Source organism: Aquila chrysaetos, chromosome 6 (genome assembly GCF_900496995.4).
Source record: "Aquila chrysaetos chrysaetos chromosome 6, bAquChr1.4, whole genome shotgun sequence".
NCBI classification, from domain to species: domain Eukaryota; kingdom Metazoa; phylum Chordata; class Aves; order Accipitriformes; family Accipitridae; genus Aquila; species Aquila chrysaetos.
The window spans coordinates 30,186,632-30,208,401 of record NC_044009.1 but is presented as its reverse complement, the minus strand read 5'-3'; the positions used below and the strand labels follow the sequence as shown (position 1 = coordinate 30,208,401).

The 21,770-nt window shown below is 37.5% G+C and overlaps 1 protein-coding gene across 8 annotated transcripts in view; it reads left to right on the top strand.

Moving 5' to 3' along the window:
* RAPGEF4 (Rap guanine nucleotide exchange factor 4) overlaps positions 1 to 21,770 on the top strand; it is a 159,723-nt gene that overhangs the window by 117,914 nt on the left and 20,039 nt on the right. For all 8 annotated transcript variants that reach the window (XM_030017964.1, XM_030017963.1, XM_030017965.1 and 5 more), the window contains 12 exons: positions 72 to 218; positions 1,508 to 1,623; positions 4,879 to 4,967; positions 7,222 to 7,300; positions 11,775 to 11,925; positions 13,250 to 13,338; positions 13,810 to 13,840; positions 14,083 to 14,161; positions 15,980 to 16,126; positions 17,349 to 17,446; positions 20,469 to 20,594; positions 21,057 to 21,235. In XM_030017964.1, coding sequence (XP_029873824.1) covers positions 72 to 218; positions 1,508 to 1,623; positions 4,879 to 4,967; positions 7,222 to 7,300; positions 11,775 to 11,925; positions 13,250 to 13,338; positions 13,810 to 13,840; positions 14,083 to 14,161; positions 15,980 to 16,126; positions 17,349 to 17,446; positions 20,469 to 20,594; positions 21,057 to 21,235 — 1,331 coding nt within the window. The remainder of the gene's footprint in view (positions 1 to 71; positions 219 to 1,507; positions 1,624 to 4,878; positions 4,968 to 7,221; positions 7,301 to 11,774; positions 11,926 to 13,249; positions 13,339 to 13,809; positions 13,841 to 14,082; positions 14,162 to 15,979; positions 16,127 to 17,348; positions 17,447 to 20,468; positions 20,595 to 21,056; positions 21,236 to 21,770) is intronic.

Below are 21,770 nucleotides of genomic sequence, written 5' to 3'. Positions count from 1 at the left end.
TTGTACAAGGACTTTCAATAGAATCCAGAGTAATGATGGGTTTCTGCATGTAAATGTTTTGCTCTGTGCAGGGTGTGGTATGTACTCTACACGAAGGAGATGATTTTGGCAAGTTAGCGCTTGTGAATGACGCTCCGAGAGCAGCATCCATTGTTCTGCGTGAAGACAACTGCCACTTTTTGAGAGTAGACAAGGAGGACTTCAACAGGATCCTTAGGGTAAGAGTGGGAAGGGCCACCCTGACAGCATGATATCAGAACTTGCAAATTTTTCTAGAGTTTTTCTTATTTCTACGGATATGTTGATATTGATAACCTTGTTTGAAGTGTCCCTTATTGCAGAACAGAGATGTGACAGTCTAGAAGATCAAGTCAAGAATATATTAATCATCTTTCCTCTTTTTCTGTTCCTAGCTCAGTCATGAAAATGGGACCAAATGGAATCTTTTGTCTCTCACATTTCTGTAGTCTATAATTTGCCAAATGCTCAGTTTTTCTTTATGCTGTCCAGGATTTGTGGGTGATCTTCCATCCAAATAGCGAATGAAACAAGATCACCCATTCTTCTGGATATGCAACTTAAACTCAATAGATTCAAGGCAGACTCAAGTGGCAAATTAAATAAGCTACAGCTGAACACACAGATGTCTTTATCAGAGAGCTCTAGGAAGATATTCCCAGGCTAATTTTACAGTTACTCACGTTAGGGCAAATGTGTTCCAAAGTCCAGCTGTAGTTCTGTAAATACAGGCCGTTTTGTGATCATTCATAGCATAGGAAGTCAAGACCAGTATCATCCTGTATTTGAATGTGTACATGCCCAGTATTGCAGCAATAAAACCAGTACAGAGTTCTGTGCTAGAAAAACGACATAAGATTGTTTACTGTACAAAAGGGAATGAGGATCCCATTGGCAATAAGGGTGGTTGGAGAGTCCCAAATGATTTAGCTTTGGTCAATACTTCAAAGAAGATCAAAGTCCGTAGTCTTACTGATTTTCATTTGTGTTATTTGAATGCACATTATATTTAATTCTTCTTTTTTTCTTTTTCTACTATGATCTGGTAGTAGAAAATGAAAAGTTTACTGACAGTTTACTGAGCTAAGACTTACTATTTTTAAGTGCCATTTTCTTTTTTTTTTTTTTAAGAGAAAAGTCAGATTATAGATAATAATGGTCATATATAAGTGGGGATAGAGATTACATTACATATGGAAAGTTTTGGGGGGACACTCTGCTTTTTGGCAAACTTTTTTTTCCTTTGCCATAGCCAGAGATTTTTCACATGGTTCTTGCTCTAGTCTCTCCCACAATTCTCTGCCTCTTCCCTCAGCACCAGTGCTTCCCTCTTGATTCTGCCTGAGAGAAAAGCAGAATAAAGATAGATAAATACAGGGGAAAAGAACCAACCCCAGAGTCTTTTGTGTTGAAAGTCATGCACTTTTTTGGAGTAACTAATCAGCCAAATCGGATGTAATTACTTTATTAAAAGTAACTTGTCTTGCAGGATGTGGAAGCAAATACAGTAAGACTCAAAGAACATGACCAAGATGTCTTGGTGTTGGAGAAGATCCCAGCAGGAAACAGAGTTTCTAATCAAGGAAATTCACAGCCTCAGCACAAGTATGTTTTCATTCAATAGTGCAAATGTCAGACAATGATTAACCTTTTCATATGGTATTATTATCTGAACAATAGCATATTCCCTCTTTCTTTGGAAGAATGCAGTGCATATAAAGTTTTCTTTTTTTTAATCATCCGCTGATCACATGCCCCATACTGGATAATATATCCATTTCCAGCAGCACACCAGTTCTATGTCTTTACACAATAATTCTCTAAAGATCTCTCTGTAAATACTTATCTCGTGTAATAGCTTCTAAATAGACTGCACATGGAGAATGCTGAAACCCTATTAAGCTGAGCTACTGTGTAAAAGACGTGAGGAAAATACATTGTTTTATTGTTAAGGGCAGATATTTTCATTTTGGATTTTGAGCTCTGGATTCTAATAAGAGTTTGCTAGGTACAATTTATATACAAAACAAAGATCTCATGCAATGAAAGTCGCACAGCTTATCTTACAGAATAGGTTTGCACTGTAATAACAATATTCATTGTATTTTCTTTAGTTTCTTACTGAAAGGGAAAAAGTACAATTCTGTTTGGATACTACTGTGATAAGAGTAGAGTGAGGCTATTATCATTCCAAATGTTGGTAAAACCCCTAAAGGCTTTGTAAATGTGTTATTTGCAAATGGATGCACATTTTTCTTCAGAAACGCTTGAACAACTCCAACAAAATAAGCACCAAGAAGTTTCGAATCCTTTACCCTGGACCTTACTTTTTCTCAAAGAAAGAGCTAATTTACTGTGAGATATTTTGGGCACAGTTTTTATCTGATCTGGGATTTCATATACCTATTTTATCTGCAGAACTGAATATAAAGATCTGTAAAGATCTGTGAAGGGTTGATTAAACCATTCCTTGTATTTTATATACACATTTCACATATTTCAGAAACTGCCATTTCATCTTTCACTTGATCTGTTAGAAAAACAAACTATGCTACCAGGAAAACATGTACTCTTACATCAAATTTTTCTTTGTCTAAATGAAGGGAACTTGACTACAGCCAGTGGATTTGCATCAGCAGCTGCAATACACAGCAGCTTCGTCATAGATTTAAATACATTTTCTTGGGTCTGGTATATTTTTCATGCTTTCAAAAGCGAAAGTTTCATTTAAACATATTTCAAACACCACCTTCCTTGCAAACTCTGCACCAGTATTACTTGCATTGTCTCACATTTTATTCTTCAGAATTGAATAAAAATAGCTAGAGACATTTATGGTGCCTAGTTAAGTTAGGCTGTATGTTAGAGCTTACATTCCAGGAATATTTTCAGGTAAAGCTCAAAATTTCATTTCTGTAAATATTTTATGCATTTGGTCAGCTTTGGATACTGTCAATGTGCCAGCAAGGGAGCTTTTGCTGATAACAATGACAAATAGACATAAGCTACACAAAAGAGGAAGCTACCTTGAAAGTTCACTGTCTGCTTTTCAGCAGATTCCTTTGTTCATAGTGTGTTGGCAGTGTCTTTTTGTTTAAAATCTTTTGAAGCGAGTTCACTGGTTTTGAAGATGACGTTTCTTTTGTTTCTTTTGTTAGTAAATAGAGTAAGAGGCTACATTTATGCTTGAGAGTCCAAATCAAAGTTACTGATATATTCTGATTTCCAGACTGTGTTACTGGATTGTGTTAGCTGAGTGTTCAGTAATTTTGAAAATCACTGTGCCCAAAAGAGAAGCTTAACAGGGACCTCTTCTTAAAGGCTTGCTGCTTTGCCCTTAATTGAGTAGCTTGCGTCTCTGATATCTCTTCAGATGAGCTGCCCTTTGGGCTTTGCTCCCTAAGCAGGTACGTAGCATTTGCACTAGAGAAATGTTCTGCATCCCAAAGTTGTTCCTTTAGATACCCGGTCAACCAAGAAACTCATTTTCTTCATCTTAGTCTTGGGGAAAACTTTGTTTTGGGAGCAGATCCTCTCAGTTGCAGTTTGGATACTACTGCCTCCTCTACTGAGGAGGCATAGCTCCTACATAGCTCCTCGAGCCATGCTTTCAAACAGTGACAGTTTTGCTTCGAAGGACTAGCTCTGAAGTTCTCACTCCCAAGATCTAACTCTTTATGGGTGATCACACTCACACAGGATGAATTCAGCAGACCTGCAAGTCACTTCACTGTTCATTTTCACTTTCATATTCAGAGTACAGCCACCTGTGATTTCTCTGCTTCACTCACTTAGATACTTGGTTAGTATCTCTGTGAGAATGTGCACTGGCTTAACAAGTGTTTGTGTTCTTGGGACATCAATACAGTTCTTCCAAAGGGGTTGACAGGTAAAAGAACTGTGACGGTCAGCGCTCAAAGTGAGGAGGAGCTCCCAGGAGCTCAGCTCCACCACTTATTTCTCAGCAGGAGCAGAGTATCTTCACTTCTCGGGGTTTTTTCTTTCTTTTTTTTTTTTTTTTTTAAGTTTCATACTTTATCAGTTGGATTCCGAAAAAAAAGATGCAAAGATTGAAAGAATGGAGGGAAAGATAAAAAAATCCAATCTGCAAGGAAAGAAAAAAAAGACGACAGGACAAGTTTAGCAATATCCTATGATATTCTGCTGGTACTTAAAATCTTACCACTGTTTTTGCATGAAGCAGAAAAACCTGACTATTGCACTAGTTCTCTCACCTCCCTAAATTTACTCCAGGAAATGGTACAATCCTAAGTTTAACCACTTCAAAAACTTACTTACTTCAGCTATCTAAGGCATTGCACAAATTTGAAGATACAGTGTGCTATTTCATTATCTGTCCCCATCTTCTCAAACCAACCCGTCAGTGATGCTGAAGGAAATTGTTTCCTTGCTCTGACACAGATACATACCAGTTTTCATTTCATGCTCATAGTAAGTCTGTTAAGACCCTCTAATGACTGTGAATTGCTATCATTACTGAGATATTTATTCTCAGTGGAGAGGCATTTTTTGATTGCACTTCCCCAGGTTTGCACCAGTGCAGCTCTGCTGATTGCAGTGTAACTGTGGTGGTGTTATACTGGAGTACTTGTGCAGGGAGGGGGCCATCTGTCATCTCATGCTCCCTGGGTAGGGTGGAGAGTGTTATTGCTCCCATTTTACAGGGGCGAAGCCAACAAAGATTGTGAGTGGCTTTGTCCTAAGCCACACAGAGATTCTGGTCAGAGCAGGTGTTTGTACTCTGGCACTCGTCAGTCCTGGTCTTCACACTGGTACACAACTGTTTCTTGATTAGCTGTTTTGCCTGTGAGACACTAACTGCTCCTTTCCCTCCGTCAGGTATATTGTGATGTCAGGAACCCCAGAGAAAATTTTAGAGCACTTCCTAGAAACTATGCGCCTCGAAGCAACTTTAAATGAAGCAACAGGTATCGACATGACAAAGGCTGTGTTATTATTACTGCATAAGATGGTCTTGCTGGGGGAACACCGCAATGTGATGCTTTGAAAAGCAGCTAGTGGTAGTTCTTACCACAGTAAGAACTATCCACTGCTCTGAAACAACCCCAAGAAAAGCTAGGAAATCCAGAATTAAAGATAACAATCCACTCCCCCTGGCCTGCTCTATTGTATTTGTACTTTCAGTTCAGAGTAGAACAGCAAAATCCTAAAAGGTGCCAGACCACTAGTCACAACTTTAATTAGGCACAACTATAAGGCCAGGACAGAGCATGCATTACCACCCGATGATAATGTACTCATACTTCTTGTTCTGGATGTCACTTAATACTGTGAACTAGATTGATACCTCCAGCCGTTGTATTGCACTAGTATAAGTATTCCCAAATTTTCATATCCATATCACATTTAAAGTATCACAATTGAAATTACTTGTTTGAGATACTTTTCCATGTACAGGGGAAGAAGAACTGTTACTCAAAAGAGAACTCAGCACACCATGGGCCAGGTCCCAAGAATGCAGGTTGCTGCAGCTGCACTTAATAGCCTGCTTTTCATTAATGTAAAGAGAACAGAGAATTTACATCTAGGGATGTAGATATTTGCTGACTTACTATTAGTAGAGTCAGACACAAAAAATTCCTCCTAATTATGATAAAGTAATGCAGAGACTTTTATATTAAGCTGCATAATACCGCTTTAGCAAGTTGTTTTTATATTGCAGATGTCTAAGAAGTATATATTCAAAGGTGTTCTTAAATCCAGCTAATCTGTTACTGACCTCATAGTATTGGAGAAACCTGTATAGACGTCCATAAATGGTGGAAGAACTGACAGATTACAGAAATCCTTTTACAGTGTGTGTTTTAACCACTTTTAAGAATAAAAATGATCCTTTTCGTAGATACCTGTTTATTAGGATTACAAGCAGAATGTTGTTCTTTAAGCTTGCAAGGATATAATCACAAGTTTACTATTCATAGTATACATGTATTATACATTTTCCTAAAACAAATTATTTTTTAAATCTTTTCCCAAAAACATCCAATGACAAGATTATACCTATATCCTAATGTGATACAAAATATCACAATTCACAAACAAAGCTATTTTTAGGATATCTAAGCTCAGAGTGCTGGAAAATCGAATTTATAGTTTATGCATTCCTTTAATTTAAGAACAGTTAAAATCCACTTTGCTCTGTATATTATGGAAGGAAAAAGTCTCACCCTTCCAGAGGTGAGTTTTGTCAACTGAGAGATATTTTCATATATGAATTACAGTGGAAGCAATGATGTAATGTTATATTACACAGTTATCTCACCATATTTTTTCTGATATCCCTTACAGGGTTTTTAAATGTTTCTCTTATCTCAAAAGTTGCACTTTTGATACCAGAGGTTATTGTGTTTATTGTTTCTCAGTGATTCCATATAAGACTTGCATGGTTTAAAAGTAAAATAAAATTTATTCTCACTGCCAAACTTATTCTGGCCTCTGCAGCCAGGCTTTATAAGTCCTTCTTTTTGTCACAAATACAAAGGTAAGGCAAACTGGGATTTACAGCAGCACTACCACAGATCATTTTAACAGAAAAAATAGCCTGCTATTTTTTGCTAGAGAAAACGTCAATCATATTGTTCATATACGTTTTAATGTAAATGTAGCAGCTGTGATACTTTTGAATCAAAATAAAACCAGAAATTCGACTTTCCATTTACCTCTTTTAGGCCTTCTGCTCATTGCTAGGAAAACAGCAAAGAATTAAATTGCCTTCTCCTTTGTAGTGTATACTAAATGTGCTGTCTGGTATTGTAGTTCCCTAAAGCCAAATGCAGCAGCACTTCTTAGGTACCCAGGTGTGGCAGGCCTGATTCTTCTTATGCTAAGATCTCTACACTTGTAGAGAAGTATATCCAAATATTTCACTTTAGCACAGATAGTTTGGGTTTTTTTGCTCTGCCAAATTTCTCTTTGACACAGGCAAATGCCTGTTAACATAAGTGCAATAAAATTCATGCAGACAAGAATAAAAGCTTAATATTTCAGCTCATATTTGTTCATTCCCCATTTTCATACTTAATGCCTACAAAGTGCAAAAAGACCCCTTTATTACGTGCAGAGGGCTAATAAAATATTTTAGCTGAAAGAAAGCTCATTCTTGTGATCCTCAGGCTGTTTGCAGGGGCTTAATTGACTGTTTTCTTTCTTCTCTTTTCACAGATTCTGTATTAAATGATTTTATTATGATGCACTGTGTTTTTATGCCAAATAGTCAGCTCTGCCCAGCCTTGATGGCACAATATCCTTTTGTAAGGGAAAAGTTACATCCCTATAACAGCTGTCCCTATCAGTGATGACACTGAAGCTTCTCTCTCTCAAGAAGTACATAATGTTTCATGGAGACTGTGCCTTGTGGGTAGGTTCTCAGTGTCTAACTAACAGCTGTCCATAGCTCAACAACTCTGAAATGGATAGTGTATACTCATGATGAGAAACAGTCCTGGAGCATGAAAACTGTATCTTTCCTGTGCTGATTACTATTCCAAGGGAAAGGAATGTATTGTCCCTCCACCAGATAAGTGAAATTACATAAAAGTTTGGATTACCCTTCCTGTATCCTTTCTGTCTGTCTTAGGGTTTGCTGAACTGCAGCATCTAGATTTTAACTAAGATCATTATGTTTTGGTGATTTCAGTGGTCCACTTTACAGATTACAAGCTGCAAACTGCCTCAAGCAACAGGGTGCCTAAACTAGTAGAATAATGTGTAGGTAGTTCCTAGGTGCTGTCACAATTGTTATGAATAAAAATAATAATAATCTATAATAATAGTCTATAGCAAATGTTAACAAACTGCAAGAAACTTCAATTGCATGCAAATACCTAGGAGATGAAAGCTTACAGTGGATAACATCTAGAGCTGGAGGTGATTCTTGTACTGTCTGCATGTTTTACAGAAGGAGTCTGTGAAATTTCCATCAGTCAGTTACTGGCAGGTCATTTAGTTTGGGGAGCTGTTAGGCACTGAGAGTTTTCCTTGTGCACAGTCACTTGAAGCTATCAAGTGACTGGGAGCATTAAATAAACATATAATGTTTTCTGGTTTATAGAATTCTGACAGGGGTATAATAACTTCAATTCCCTATTTATTTTTTTAGAATCAGATTGGTGTGAAAGTGTGCTTTCCTTGAAGCTCAGCGGGGCGAGTGACATCTGGGAAAGCTAACACCCTGAAACCACAAAATAGAGCATCGTGTCCTTGTCTGGCAAGCTTGAGAATTCATTTGTGTTACTCCTAGCAAGGACAGTAATTGTTCTGAAAACCTTTGGACCCATAAAACTGGTCTGCAGAAAATTGTTCGTACACCTGAAACACACATTTTCCAAAACCACATAGTTTTGGATATCAAAAGTATTACGAAATGCTGTTGCTGACAGCTTTGAGGAGAGGAAGAAAAGGGCAGAATTTTTATGGTTGGGTTTTTTTTTCTGATTTATGTAGCTCATATTATTCAATCAGTCCATTTGGGACTCAGGCTTGTCTAACCTCAGTTACGATAGTATACCTCTGATATCCAATAACTGGGAAAATCAGACGCATGAGCAAAATGTACTTCATTGTTTATAGGGGAAAAGCTTTTCTGAAGATCAAAGTGATAGTGTCACTTACATATACGTATTCACTTGTGATGAAATCTCCTCTGGAGAGGAGGCTAAGACCATGGTCTTAAATGGGTCATGGCAGGCATCATGGTAATTCTTTGCAGAGAGGAGGAGGAGGGCTGGAAGTAACTGGCATCCCACTGCTTTAGTGTCAGCCTTTCCTAGAGCTGAATTATTGTTTATTTGGTCCATTCTGAATATGGAAAATCAAACTGTGCTCTGTTGATTGTACCACTGAGATTTATTGTTAGAGTTGAAAGGTTGCTAACAAAGCTCATCTTTTTTGAGCAAAATCACTCTACAAAAATGTTTGCCGGTGCTGTGAGACTAAGGAGAAATTAGTTATGCTAAGTGAGGAAATTAAAACAGAAAAAGAAAAAGAAGAAAGGTGATTCAGTCAGAGACACTGTTTTTGCTCCAGCTCCCAATTTTGAATCAATACAAGTCTATTTTCCTGCACCCACTTAGGATAATATTTTAGCTGGCAGCATGTACGTATGAGTAGAGCTAGACCACTGTAGTGCTTTCAAGTATAGTACAGGGTATAAATTATTTGGGTTTTCACTTCTTTTGCAGCAGCGTTTTGTCGTCTGTAAGTTCTTTAATCCTGAAAGGAATGGATGGGTGCACCATTTTGACTAAGTAACATTATTGCTTGCTGCAGATTCAGTGCTTATACTGTGCTGTCCCTTGGCACACCACTCTTTTTTAGTCACTAAAGTATATGGATCCTGCAATATTAAAAAAAATCACATACTTCATTTTTATAGAGAAGCAAAGGGCATGCTTCCCTGTCCTGGATCAGGACATCAGTCCTGTGTGTTGGACCAAGGCCCCTGTTTCCCTCTCTTCTTCACAGAGATGGAAATGGACAAATTCTCAGAGCTACAGCTTGTCAGAGAGAGACAGGACAAAGCCCAGAAGAAAACTTGAAATAGAGTAGCACCTCCAGAAGTGCACTGGGGATAGTGCAAATGTGTGAGCATGTGTGCAGGTATGCATCTTTGAAGGACTACTGTCTAAATACTTATGAAGTATAAACTCCTTTTCTGCTCTCTGTAGATGATAGTCCTTTAGCATGTTTCCATATGAATGTTTTGTGAACCTCCTTTACCATCATGCCAGCAATATAGTTTGCATGCTACTGTAGTAATGGGTGCTGATTTTGCACAGCTCCTGATATGGTTAAGTGTTCCCACACAGGGAAGAACAGACTTCAGAATTGCTTCCATTTCCTAGCATATGCTAGACATAATTAGAAATATATATATTGAACTCTAACCATGCTGGTGTTGATAAATATTTTACAATTATCTGACACTTGTGGCAAGTATACATGATATTTTACTTCTGATTGCAGTCTGCAGTGAAGCTGCATCCTGTAGGTCCCATAAAAATGGGAGAACCCTTCATTGACTTTCCCTGTGATAATGTTAATAAAAGAGCAATTAATATAAATGAGCAGTAAAAATACAGAAAAATTACCAGTGCCTGTGGTCAGTTAATAAGAAAGTAAAAATACATGAAATAATTACAGTGTTTGAAAGGTAAAAATGGGATGAGAAAAATGACTCAGTAGAATATTAATCTTGCTCCCTGAGACATTAGAGCACATAGCCTACAATATATTATTTACTTCTTATGACCCTTTCACTTATTTACTCCCATAAATATACTGACCTGTTTAGTTCTCTAATAATTTTAAACCTTTCTGAATAAAATTAAAATGCAGTTTTCTAAAAGTTTGTCAGTCAAATGAGCACCCCAGTAACCCTGGTAGCATGTCAATTCTCTGCAGGGGTTTTGGGCAGGAGGATCATTTGGAAAGTGTGAGTTAATAGATACTTTTTCCCATTATGTTTTATTAGTATTTATTAGAGAACTGCTTCTAAATACGAAGCTTAAAATAAATATTTAGATAATTTTGATTTCTAATTAATATTTCAATTTCCTAATTAATATTTTAAAATCTCTTGTTAGAGCAACTGAAAGTGCACCTTGAAAGGGTGCTGGACTTTGCTGTGAGTGAAAGAGTGCCAGTATTTTAATATTAAAAGTTGCTATATAATTGGGAATAGTATTATTCATGAGAATCCAGAATCAGAATTTTGGTATCCAGGAAGAAAAGTTGAAGATGTAACTGTACTCATTCTGTGTTTACTTCGCATTCAGCCATCAGTATATTGGGAAACAGTTTAAATATATATTGTTAACCTCTGATCAGTGAGAAGCAGGCACACAAATTGTCATATCCTGTTTCTGCTGGGGATTATTCTTCATTTTCACATAGGTTAAAGGCTGAAATTATCTCAGTTTATTGCCCATTGTGCCTTTACTTTTTTCTTGATTTCTTCCTTTCAATAAATGTTACTTTTGGCCTTTTTGCTATTTGCATATTTTTGTAATGTTGACACTTCATAATGAAAAATGTTTCCCATTTTTTCTTATTGTTTATCACAAAATAACTATCATAAAGTATTGTGTCCCAAATACACTTTATTTGATAGAGTGGAAAATTCTGATTTCCTCATATGTAAAATGAGTCTACTACAGAATTTATTATTTTACCCCATGTCTCTATAGTCAGCCTAGGCTGTAAACTTCCAGGTCCCCCTACCATAATGGTACTGAGGTTCACTTTGGGTTACAGTACCTTCTAAAAATAAAAGGAATACCACTGGTGGTTCATTCTGGTAGCCTTCCTCACAAATGGAAGACTGGAATTTAATAAACACAAAGTGATGTTTGTCTTTTTTTTCAACTGTCACTAAAGAAGAACAAGGAGAAATATCCTTCTTCGATCTTCACAGTTAATGCTCTTCTCTATTGTTCCAAGTGTCATTTCTGTTCTGCTCCCCTACAGCAACCGTCTCTGTGGTGGGATTGTGATCATTCCTGTGCTCTTTAGAGAATTCACTGTCTTCTTACTTTTTAGTATGAATGTGAGAGGTTCACAAGTCTTTATGCTAGCGGCAGTCAGAAATCAAAAGTATACATTGGAAAGTTATGTTTGAATACCCTGAAAATGGTTTGTTGGAAGTCAGTTGTTTGTGAATTCATACTGGGTTTGATATTTTCAATCACTGAGTGTTTTCCTTGACACTGTGGCACCTATCATGCCCAGCCTTCCCAGGGTACAGAGCAGGAGAAAATGGATTATGCCCTCAACAATAAAAGGCGAGTCATTCGTCTGGTTCTGCAGTGGGCTGCTTTATATGGAGATTTACTACAAGAAGATGAAGCAGCAATGGCCTTTTTGGAGGTATAAAGGAATCGTTGTATCATTGTACTGAAAAGTACCTACCAAGCAAGATAAGCTGAAAGCCTGTTCCCAGTCTGTAGAATTCTGTTATGAACTAAAGAGAAGTAGGTCATTTCAAAGTGCAAACTCATAACTCTCTTTTCTTGGTTTTAGCTGCAGACAGTATAGGCACTACAACAGTGCTTGAACCATTGTCAACCACTGGACCTCTGAAAATATCTGCTGGAGTTGCAGACCCTTTTCAAAGCACTGCATTGGTAGATTGCTTTATAGCAATATATGAATTTGCTTTTTTAAATATTTTCTTGTGAATAGTTCAGAGGCTCTACAGGTTGAACTGGGGGGCTGTTTATGCCTGCCTGAGGTGTGCCAGGAAGGAGCTGAAGGGTTCTCACTCTACAAAACCAAAAATCCTTTCCATTTGAATTAAAGCTCTACTGCAGCTATTGGACCTTAGATCTTTGCCTTCAGAACTCTTCTGATCCCTTAAAATCATTTAATACCTCAGACATTGGTTGTAAGGTCTTTGTGGTATGTGCCATATCCTTGTATTTCTAAGATAAGATGCACTGCCAATGTCATGTTAAGTCATTGTGATTGCCATTATTATTATTATTATATATTGTGTTTATGGAACACAATCCCATATATTACTGGCTGAATGGAAGTTCTTGCCACAAAGAGCTTAAAACTGAATCTAAGATAAGAGCAGAGGGGATTAGAGAGGGGCCTTAAGTACGACAGACGTGTAGCAAGCCCACATGGGAAAGCTTTTAATAATAGACAAACTTTGGAGACAGACATAACATCTTTCATTAGTCCAGAAGTTAAAGAACTAGTTGCAAGCACATAGATCCTTCTTTGGGTCAGTTTTATGTAGGTGCGGCAAGAAGAGGTTTGAGTAGGGTTTAAAAGAGGGTAATATTGTAGAGGACTGGAGTAGCTGAGAGTCAACAACTCAGTAGTAAATGAACCACTAAGGACTACAACAGCAGTGGGTAAAAAAAAACTATCACGCCAGATTATTTGTGAATTTTATAGTCTTTGTCCTTGATAATCTGAAAATGCAGTTTTTGCACAAGCAGTCAGTGGTTACACAGTGAGCCTCATCAGGCTTCCCTTCTGCATGTGTAACTCTTGCTTTAAATCAGCTGGATATAAACAAGTAGAAGTAATAGAGGGTTGGGCCCAGCATGTGTTCCTCTATGCAGATTATCATTCTTTATAATCATTAAGCTATCAGATGTCATCTCATAATCCTCTATCCTGAGTACTGCTCATTTACCCCTATAGTTATTTAAAGACTATTCTGTATCATTTACAGGAATTTTATGTATCTGTATCAGATGATACTAGAATGATTGCAGCACTAAAGGAGCAACTTCCAGAGCTAGAGAAAATTGTAAAGCAAGTGTAAGCACAGTTTTTGCTTCTTTCCTCCCCCCTCCCTGTTTCTCAGTAAATAGATGAAGAAAATTTATTGCTTATATCTATTAAGAATCCATTCTATGAATGGCACTCAGTCATACAAGATGGAATGTTTCCATGCAAACTTGTTTGGATTAATTTCTATGGCCCTCTCTTTCCACATCATTCTTGCAAACACCAAACTCTCATTAAAAGGTTGACAGAAGGAATAAGAAACTATGTACACACCATTGAAACTGAACTGGATGCTTATTTCATGCTTACATGGACTTTGTATAGTATTTTCCCTGCCGCGGTCATAGATTAACTGTGGTATCATCTAGTCTTTTTGTATATGCAAACATGAATATGTTGATATTGTAGTTTGACAGGTGGTCCATGTTCTGTAGGTGATTTTGTACACAAAATCTTCCAGGTAATATTTAATTATATATTCTATGCTTTACCTTTTTATAGTTCTGAAGAACCTAAAGCCCAACAAAAAAAGGTAAGATAATTTTTTGGTCCATCTTCTAAAGTAAAAGCTTTAGCACAACAAATCCATAAGCATCTTCTCTTTAGTAATCATGGGCATACCAAAACAACACATTGAGAAATAGCTTTTAACAATGTGTCAAATTTTGCATTGCTACTCTTTTTCCTGCCATTGATAAGAGATCTATTGTAGTTCATGTCTACCCCATAATGTTTCTTTTTGCATTAATGTGAATCCTGATGATTCATTTTCAGCACAAAGTTCTTCTGCAGCTGTTCAACACAAGTGATGACAGAACACAGAAACGCCAGCCTATCAGGGGCAGCGATGAAGGTGAGTTCCTTCTTTGCAAAGTTTTCTTGAGCCACTGAGATTTGCAGTAAATTTGTCTCTTTCAAAAAAATGGTCTAAAAATAAACAAAAGTACCTACAGTTTTGAAGCTGGGCTGAAGCAAACTGCTTTTGCTAGCCCAACATTCTCCATCATTGATTTGAAGTGCTTCTGGTCTTTTCCCTTAGTTCCTTGTGCTATCAAACTCTGTGCTTCCTCAGAGGAAGATGTAAAAACCTTTAAAATAGGGAATGAACAAAACAGGTAAGAACCGGTATAGACAGTGTCCATGCAGGTAATGACAGTGCAATAAATAGTGGGTGCTGAAGTCATGTTTGAGCCTCCGTCTCCCCTACGTAGTTTGAGCTAACATGTATAGCTGTTCCTTTGCAAGATAGGAGTGGAGCAGATAATCACGCCGTGGATCTCTGCCCTGTGGCACACAGCCTAGAAAACAAAATCTGCTGGTTTGATGTATTGCTATTGTTTGATTCTCTGAAGAGATTAAGGTAAAATTTACAGCAGTGTATCAGAATATCATTTTCAGTTGTACTGGCTTTTCATATTGTCCTTTACTTCAGGCAGGTTAAAAATCCTGAGCTCTGCTGATGAGATCTGTTCATTGTAAACAAAGATACATGCCCCTTAAAACTCATAAACCTGAGGATTTCATTGCAGCTGCTAGGGCCAGTCTCTCAATGGTTGTTTTGGTGCATCTTCATCACAGAAAATAGCTTCTGCTTGAAGGTGTTTGATATTAAAGGATAGCGCTTGCTAGTGAACAACAGTAAAAATAAGGGAACAAAACGCAAGGTCATATAGCTGAGAAAGCTGGTGGCATAAATCAAACCAACAGAAGAGCCATTTCAAAAGCTGGAAGTAACTGCATATGAACAGCAGACTTCCTGCCAGGCATGCAGCTTCTGTTGTCTGTATCAGTGTTTCTTCTAGGTCTATAAAGAGCAAAACAGTTGCTGCTGTCAGGGAAGTACTACTTCTTGTGTCTGTGTAGATAGGCAGTAACTGCCCCCTTCGTATGGCTGCACCTTTCTTATTCGTAGGGCAGGCAGCACACTGAACATGGAAAATCCATGGACAGCTATAACCCCAGGGGCTGCTTGGCTTGGCTTGACAGCTGAGCTGAAGGAGTGTTTTGCTAACTCCTTCTGTCTTAAATTCATGTCACTTTGGGCTGCCTTGCTTTTTGCAGGCTAATATACTATCATATTGATTTCTAGGCAGCCAGAGGCCTGGGTTCATGTATTACTCTGTGAGCCAATTTGTACTGTACACTCAAGTGTATTCATATTATTAGGGTATTTTTCTTCATCGTCTACAATATTCTTGATTCAGCAATTATATACTCGCTTGTAAAAAACAGGTTGCAGTACAGTTTGATTTAAGTTCTGATTGTAACCAAAACTATTTTCAAATCTATTTTGTAAATATGAAAATTATTTTCCTGTAATTAAGAGAGTTTGCAGCCAGTTTTCCTGACTCTTGAAAAGAAGTGTTGATTTAAAATATTATAATGTCTGGAACATAACAAAGTGCCAGATTAAATTGGCATCCATAAATAATGTAGCAATACTGAAACACTAGTACTTTGTGGTTTACTAAAAGCTCTAGGAAATCAGAGATTTCTGTACTAGAAATTGTAGAACATCTGAGGAATGGGAGGCTATCAAAACTGTAGTGATTTATTGTTGCTTTATTTGTTTCATTTGTGAGGAGTGGTTACTGAAGTGAAAGTAATTTGTGCAGTAAAGTCTCTGTGGTTGTTACATGTGGCATACACAGCACAATCTTTTTTTCTTTAGTTCTGTTTAAGGTGTACTGCATAGACCAAACCTATACCACTATCCGGGTGCCAGTGTCTTCCTCTGTGAAGGAAGTGATCAGCGCAGTAGCAGATAAGCTGGGTTCTGGAGAAGGCCTCATCATAGTAAAGATGAGCTCAGGAGGAGGTACTGTATTTGCATCATCTTAAACGCTTCTCACTTACAGTGAAGCAGAATGTTGGGAGGGATTGAAAGACTAATTCAGTCAAGGCTCTTACATCCATGTGCATGTTCGGCTGGTACACAGGTTCTGTCTTAGAGGAAAGTCCTTTTCCTACTGCAGGTGCAGACTGGAGCTCACATGGGAGACAGGAGAAATAGAGAAGCTTGTGTATCTGCATGTTACAGAGCAGAGCTACCCCAAGTTTCCTTCACTGTAAGACTTGTAAGAGTTTTTTAACAACAGAAATAGGAGGTAAGCATGGATAATGTCAGGCTAGACATATGAATCAGCAATAGAAGAAAACAACTGCAGTGCAGACATTCCAGTAGTGGTCACTACCATTCTGGCCACTCTGTCCATGCAAACCACTACTGAGCAACTTTGTGCCAAGCCCACTGACCTAGTGTTCACAAAGGGTCAGGAGTCAGCCCCCCACTATAGGCTGTGGAAATGGGAGAGTAACTGCAAGGTGAATTCTGCTGGAGAACTGGTGTTGCTGAAGTGCACTGGTAGAGTCTGACTGTGTGGACACACACAGAGCTAATGAGAGCTGTGCTGGAAGGCATTTCTGCAATCAGTGATGCCTGCCAAAACCAGCTCACTTCCTGAGAATTGACACCAGGCGGCTCTACTTTTTGCAGTTGCAGCAATTTTTTATTGTCAGATTTGCTGACAGGCAGCGCATGCTGGAAGAGACTGTTTTGTAAGTTACTTCATTATCTTTTCTTTACCTGTGGTGTGATGCTCTTTTTGAACTGCTGTAATGAGGTTTGAATACAGTTGCATTTCATCACCTCCTTATGCAGTTACTGTCTTCCAAAGCAATTTCTATTAAGAACAGCTCTCCAAATGCTTACAGCTCGGAGAAGAATGGAGTCCCTAATTATGGCTGAATTTTTGCAGGTAGTTTCTAGAGATGGCAGCACAGGTTCTTGACCTGTCTGTACAGTTTGGAGCTGGGATTCTAGTTCTGTATGCCAGTTCTGTAGGAGACTGATTTGGGCTAGCTCGTTGTCACATTTTGTCAATAAAGAAGACCTTGTTGTCATCTATTTTGTATCCTGGACATTGGTTTACTGTGCAAAATTTGTTCCCAGAAGGGTGATCTGTGCAGCTGTTGGATCAGTCCTGCTGTAAATTCTACATATATATAATAATAAACAATCTTTTGTTTCATGTTTACAGAAAAGGTCGTGCTCAAACCTCATGACGTTTCAGTGTTTACAACTCTCAGTGTTAATGGACGGCTGTTTGCTTGCCCACGTGATCAGTTCGATTCATTGGTATGTATGTATGCAGTTCTCAGAAAGTTCAATTCTTCAGTTTATTTGAACGTTTGGCCCTTTTTGCATTATCAGTGCTTTAGGTAAAAACTAGTGGAAACATTCACAACAAAGGGCTTGTCATAGTGCTATGGGATGAGCCCTGAAATTAAAAAGAGGTAATGTTATAATTTCCTAAACTAGAGCAGAAATCCATCTGATCCACATGACAGCACTTGATCCCAGTATTCTCTGTGTCACACTGAGCATGTAGGAAGAGCTGAATATTGTCACTAAGACATGCAGTAACTCCTGATTACAGAATTTTCTCCTCAAGGCCACAGGGATATATTCTTGAAGATAGATGTTAGAAATTAAAGCATTCTGGAGACTTGATTCCAACAGTAAACTCCTTAAAATCTTTTCTTTCTCAGGCCCACAAAATACTTTGTCAAAATCTCAGATGATTCTAAGTAGAATCACAGAAAATATTCCTAGTAGAAAGTCTGTTTTTTCTTAAGTAGAATTGTTCGTAAGTACTTAGAGTTCATGCAGTAATTCTAACAATCTCCATGGGGTCTGCTTTTATAGAATTTGATTTGACTGTACTTTTTGTTCCTTTTATTTCATTAAAAACAAATGTCATTGCGAAGTCATGTCAGCATGAACTCTATTACTCCTAGCCTTGCTTCAGCCTTCTGTATGCTTTTAACAAGCCACTTAGTATGTATGCCTGATTTCTTTTATAGATATGGTAAAACCTATGCTTTGCTGCTGCTTTCAATTTAGTAACCAGGGAATGCACATCCAGCATACTGTAGTTCCATGCAGAGATACCTCTTGTTCAGTTTATTAAATTCTGGTGTTCCCTTAAGGTTAATTAATCCTGCCAAGTAGATACCCTCATGGGGCATGCTACTCTAAAGCAGGGGTGTTGTGTCAGTACAACTATGCTGGGTACTTTTATATGGCTCTGCATTGTCTGTGTAGACATAACTTTGGCAGCAAATTGTCATGACTTCTGTGCCTTTTCCCCTGTGCTATTTACCATGGATCAAGTACTCGAAATGCTACAGGGAGCTCTAAGATACAGGGCTGCAATGTGCTAGTTTTCATCAACTGGACTGACTTCAGTAGGAATTAGGGAGGAACACTCAGCACCTTTAAAAAGGTTCTCAGCATGCGTAACACAATACATCCCCTTATCAGCTGCATTTTTTCAAAGAGGTATAAACAAATTGAATAATGTTACAACCTTACCTCCCTCCCAGTTTACTCCTTTCACATTCCAGTTTCTGGCTGCTGCCTGTGCATGTACGTTTATTCACAGTACACTTGGCAATTCCCATCTGAAAATTGTTCTGGGTTAGATGAATTTTCAAATATGCAATGAGTTTACGTCTAAGTGCTTCTTTCCTAGCCTTGGAAAATATGTGTTTGTTATGGTAACGGCTATGTTGTGTTTGTCTCCAAATAGGGGAAAAAAGCCCTCTTTCAGTCTACGGGCAATTCTCTTTCCAAAGATTTCCGCAAATTAGGATTTTCTACACAAAACTGCTATAGTTTTAATTCATACTCTGTCTTAAACTAAAGCAATTTTGTGATTGTGCAATTCCAATTCAGAGGAATCTGCAGGCTGTTATAAGATTGATGGCTGTCCTGATTTTTTTCAGATAATACTGTGCTTATATACACTACTTTTTTTAAATTTTAGATGGAGCTTTTAAGGTAATAATGCCTGTGGTTTAGTTTAATAATTTTTAATTAGTTTGTATTATGGTGATATTTGAAAGACAAGTTTTCCCTAGAGTACAAAGCAAGAACTCATACAGAAGTAAAGCTCCTACTACAGTGTTATTGAAAAAGTGATTTGATGTATTAATCCAGTCAGTCCTTTTTCTATTTGTAACATAATATCCTTATATAAAAGGGGATTCCTTTAGTAAGCTCATTTTCGATATTGCAGTATGTAAATATGGTCTGTTAATCTTGCCGACTCTGTTGAGTTTGTACTCAGAAAGGAGCCTGTTGACAATTCCCTGCTCTGTAATTATCTAACAAAGACCCTATGAGAAATTGAGAAAGAAATTTGTAAGTGAACTCTACTGCCCTCTCCTGGAAACAATACAATTAAAACGTGGGTTCACAGGAAGCTTTACTGATGTAACACATTTGAATTTGCAAGAGTTGTTCGTTAGTATTTTAGCAGCGCTGGTTCAAACACTTTGACCCTAATATATACAACAGACTACTTCAAATCTGACTTGATCTCAAACCATGTTTAAATCTCTCTTTAATATAAGATTTATAACTGTAGATCACATTTCATTTATATGGTGGTATGGAAGTGTCTTTCAAAAATGTTTTCTATTTGAATGATTTAAAGGATTCTTTCTCATAAGACTGTGTGCATATAATTTTAATTAGCATAGCCAGGAGTTTTGCAATCACAAATAGTGCATCCCTGTACTGTAAAAGACAAAAGTATGAGGATTAGTTTATAAATGATCAGAAGATCTTGCAATCACTGCAGATTTCTGAAGTATGGCAGATGTAATAATTCTCATCATTAGAATCAGTAATTTGCAAAAGTATTTGGCTTGTGCTTTGTGGCCTAGTTATATGTGTATGTGAAAAAGGAAACTGATAACAAAAGCTTTGCGGAAAGACCTGCACTCCTAAACAAACAGACATGCTTTAGTTAGCACAACATGTATTGAAGTATTTATTTCTGGCTTCAAATTTTAGAACAATGCTAAAAATAACACACTGAGAACAGTCTGTTTTATTTCTTTACAGTGCCTCTGAAGAGCTTTCAGAATTTTCCTGAATATCCTGAGCATAGTGGTTACTGATTTTGCACAGGGCTTCTCATTTCCTAACGCCAGCCTGTGGTGAAAAGCAAATTTCAGTTTTACTATTAGAAACATGCTTAGGGAAGTGGTCACACTGAAAAACATAATCAGAAACATTATGGAAGAAAAGCACCAATTGTGCAATTTAGTATTTCTAAAATATTTTTCTACCATTTTTCCATTTGTAGGCACCATTACCAGAACAAGAAGGACCATCTACTGGTACAGTGGGAACATTCGAACTGATGAGCTCCAAAGACTTAGCACATCAGATGACAATTTATGACTGGGAGCTCTTCAACTGTGTGCATGAGGTAGGAGGATCTATCTATTCAGCAGATTAGAATCCGTTAGAAAATGTTTAGCTGTACATTTTAGGTTTGTGCATTATTTGCAAAACTTTCTCTAAGCTTCATTTTCAAAAATACTACAATAAAGCCACCTACAAGTTTTGAAAGTATAAGGCATTCTTAATTTTATAGGCAAAATGCAAAAATAAAGTTAAACTTCTCCTGAACATGTGCTGCTTATTGAATTACTTTTGTATGTTTTAAGGTATTAAGCTATTTATACATAGTCTGTGGTTATGCTTTTAGTATGCCTCGGGTATTGTCTACTGGATTTGCAACCTGAATCTTTGTGATGTGTACAGCAATAAACATAAAGTGCAGAGCAGGTTTCAGCCTAGATACTTACTTGGTCATTCTTAGCCTCTTTCCTCTGTCCAAAAGACGAGATTTCTAAAAAAAAATCCCAAACTGTTTTCTTTTTCCTAGCTGGAATTGATCTATCACACTTTTGGAAGGCACAATTTTAAAAAGACCACAGCAAATCTGGACTTGTTTTTAAGAAGATTTAATGAAATTCAGTTCTGGGTGGTCACTGAGATTTGTCTTTGTTCTCAACTCAGCAAGCGTGTTCAGCTGTTAAAGAAGTATATTAAGATAGCAGCCCAGTAAGTATACAATCATCTGTGAGCTGGAAATGAGGTTCAGTATAGTCAATTTGTTGTTATTTTTCTTTTTTATTTTCAGACAGCCACACACAGTAGAGGTTAAAATGTTCTCTATTTGGTAATTCGTTCCATTTCCTTATAGGACTGTATAGAACCTTGTTAATATGTATTCTTCTTTCCTGTCTTACTCTCCATTGCTCCTTGATCTGCGATCTCTTAGGGCCAAGTTTTCACATAAAATTTGTGAGTAAATGTATTTCCGTTCATTAGGAGAATCCTTCATTTACCTTTACATGCATTAGCAAATATTAATATGCAAATCAGCAAATATTAACAAAACAGAGCCTTAATTTTCCTGAGAACTGAAGTATTTCTGGTGCTGTTCAGGAAAACCGTTTTCAAAATTGCCCTGGGTGGGAAAACCAGGAGGGGAGAGCAAAGAGAAGTAGTATGGAGATGACGAGGCTCATGTTACCTTCAGTCTGTTTGGTATATTTTTCTAATACTTTTGTTTAAAAATGCAACAATATGAATG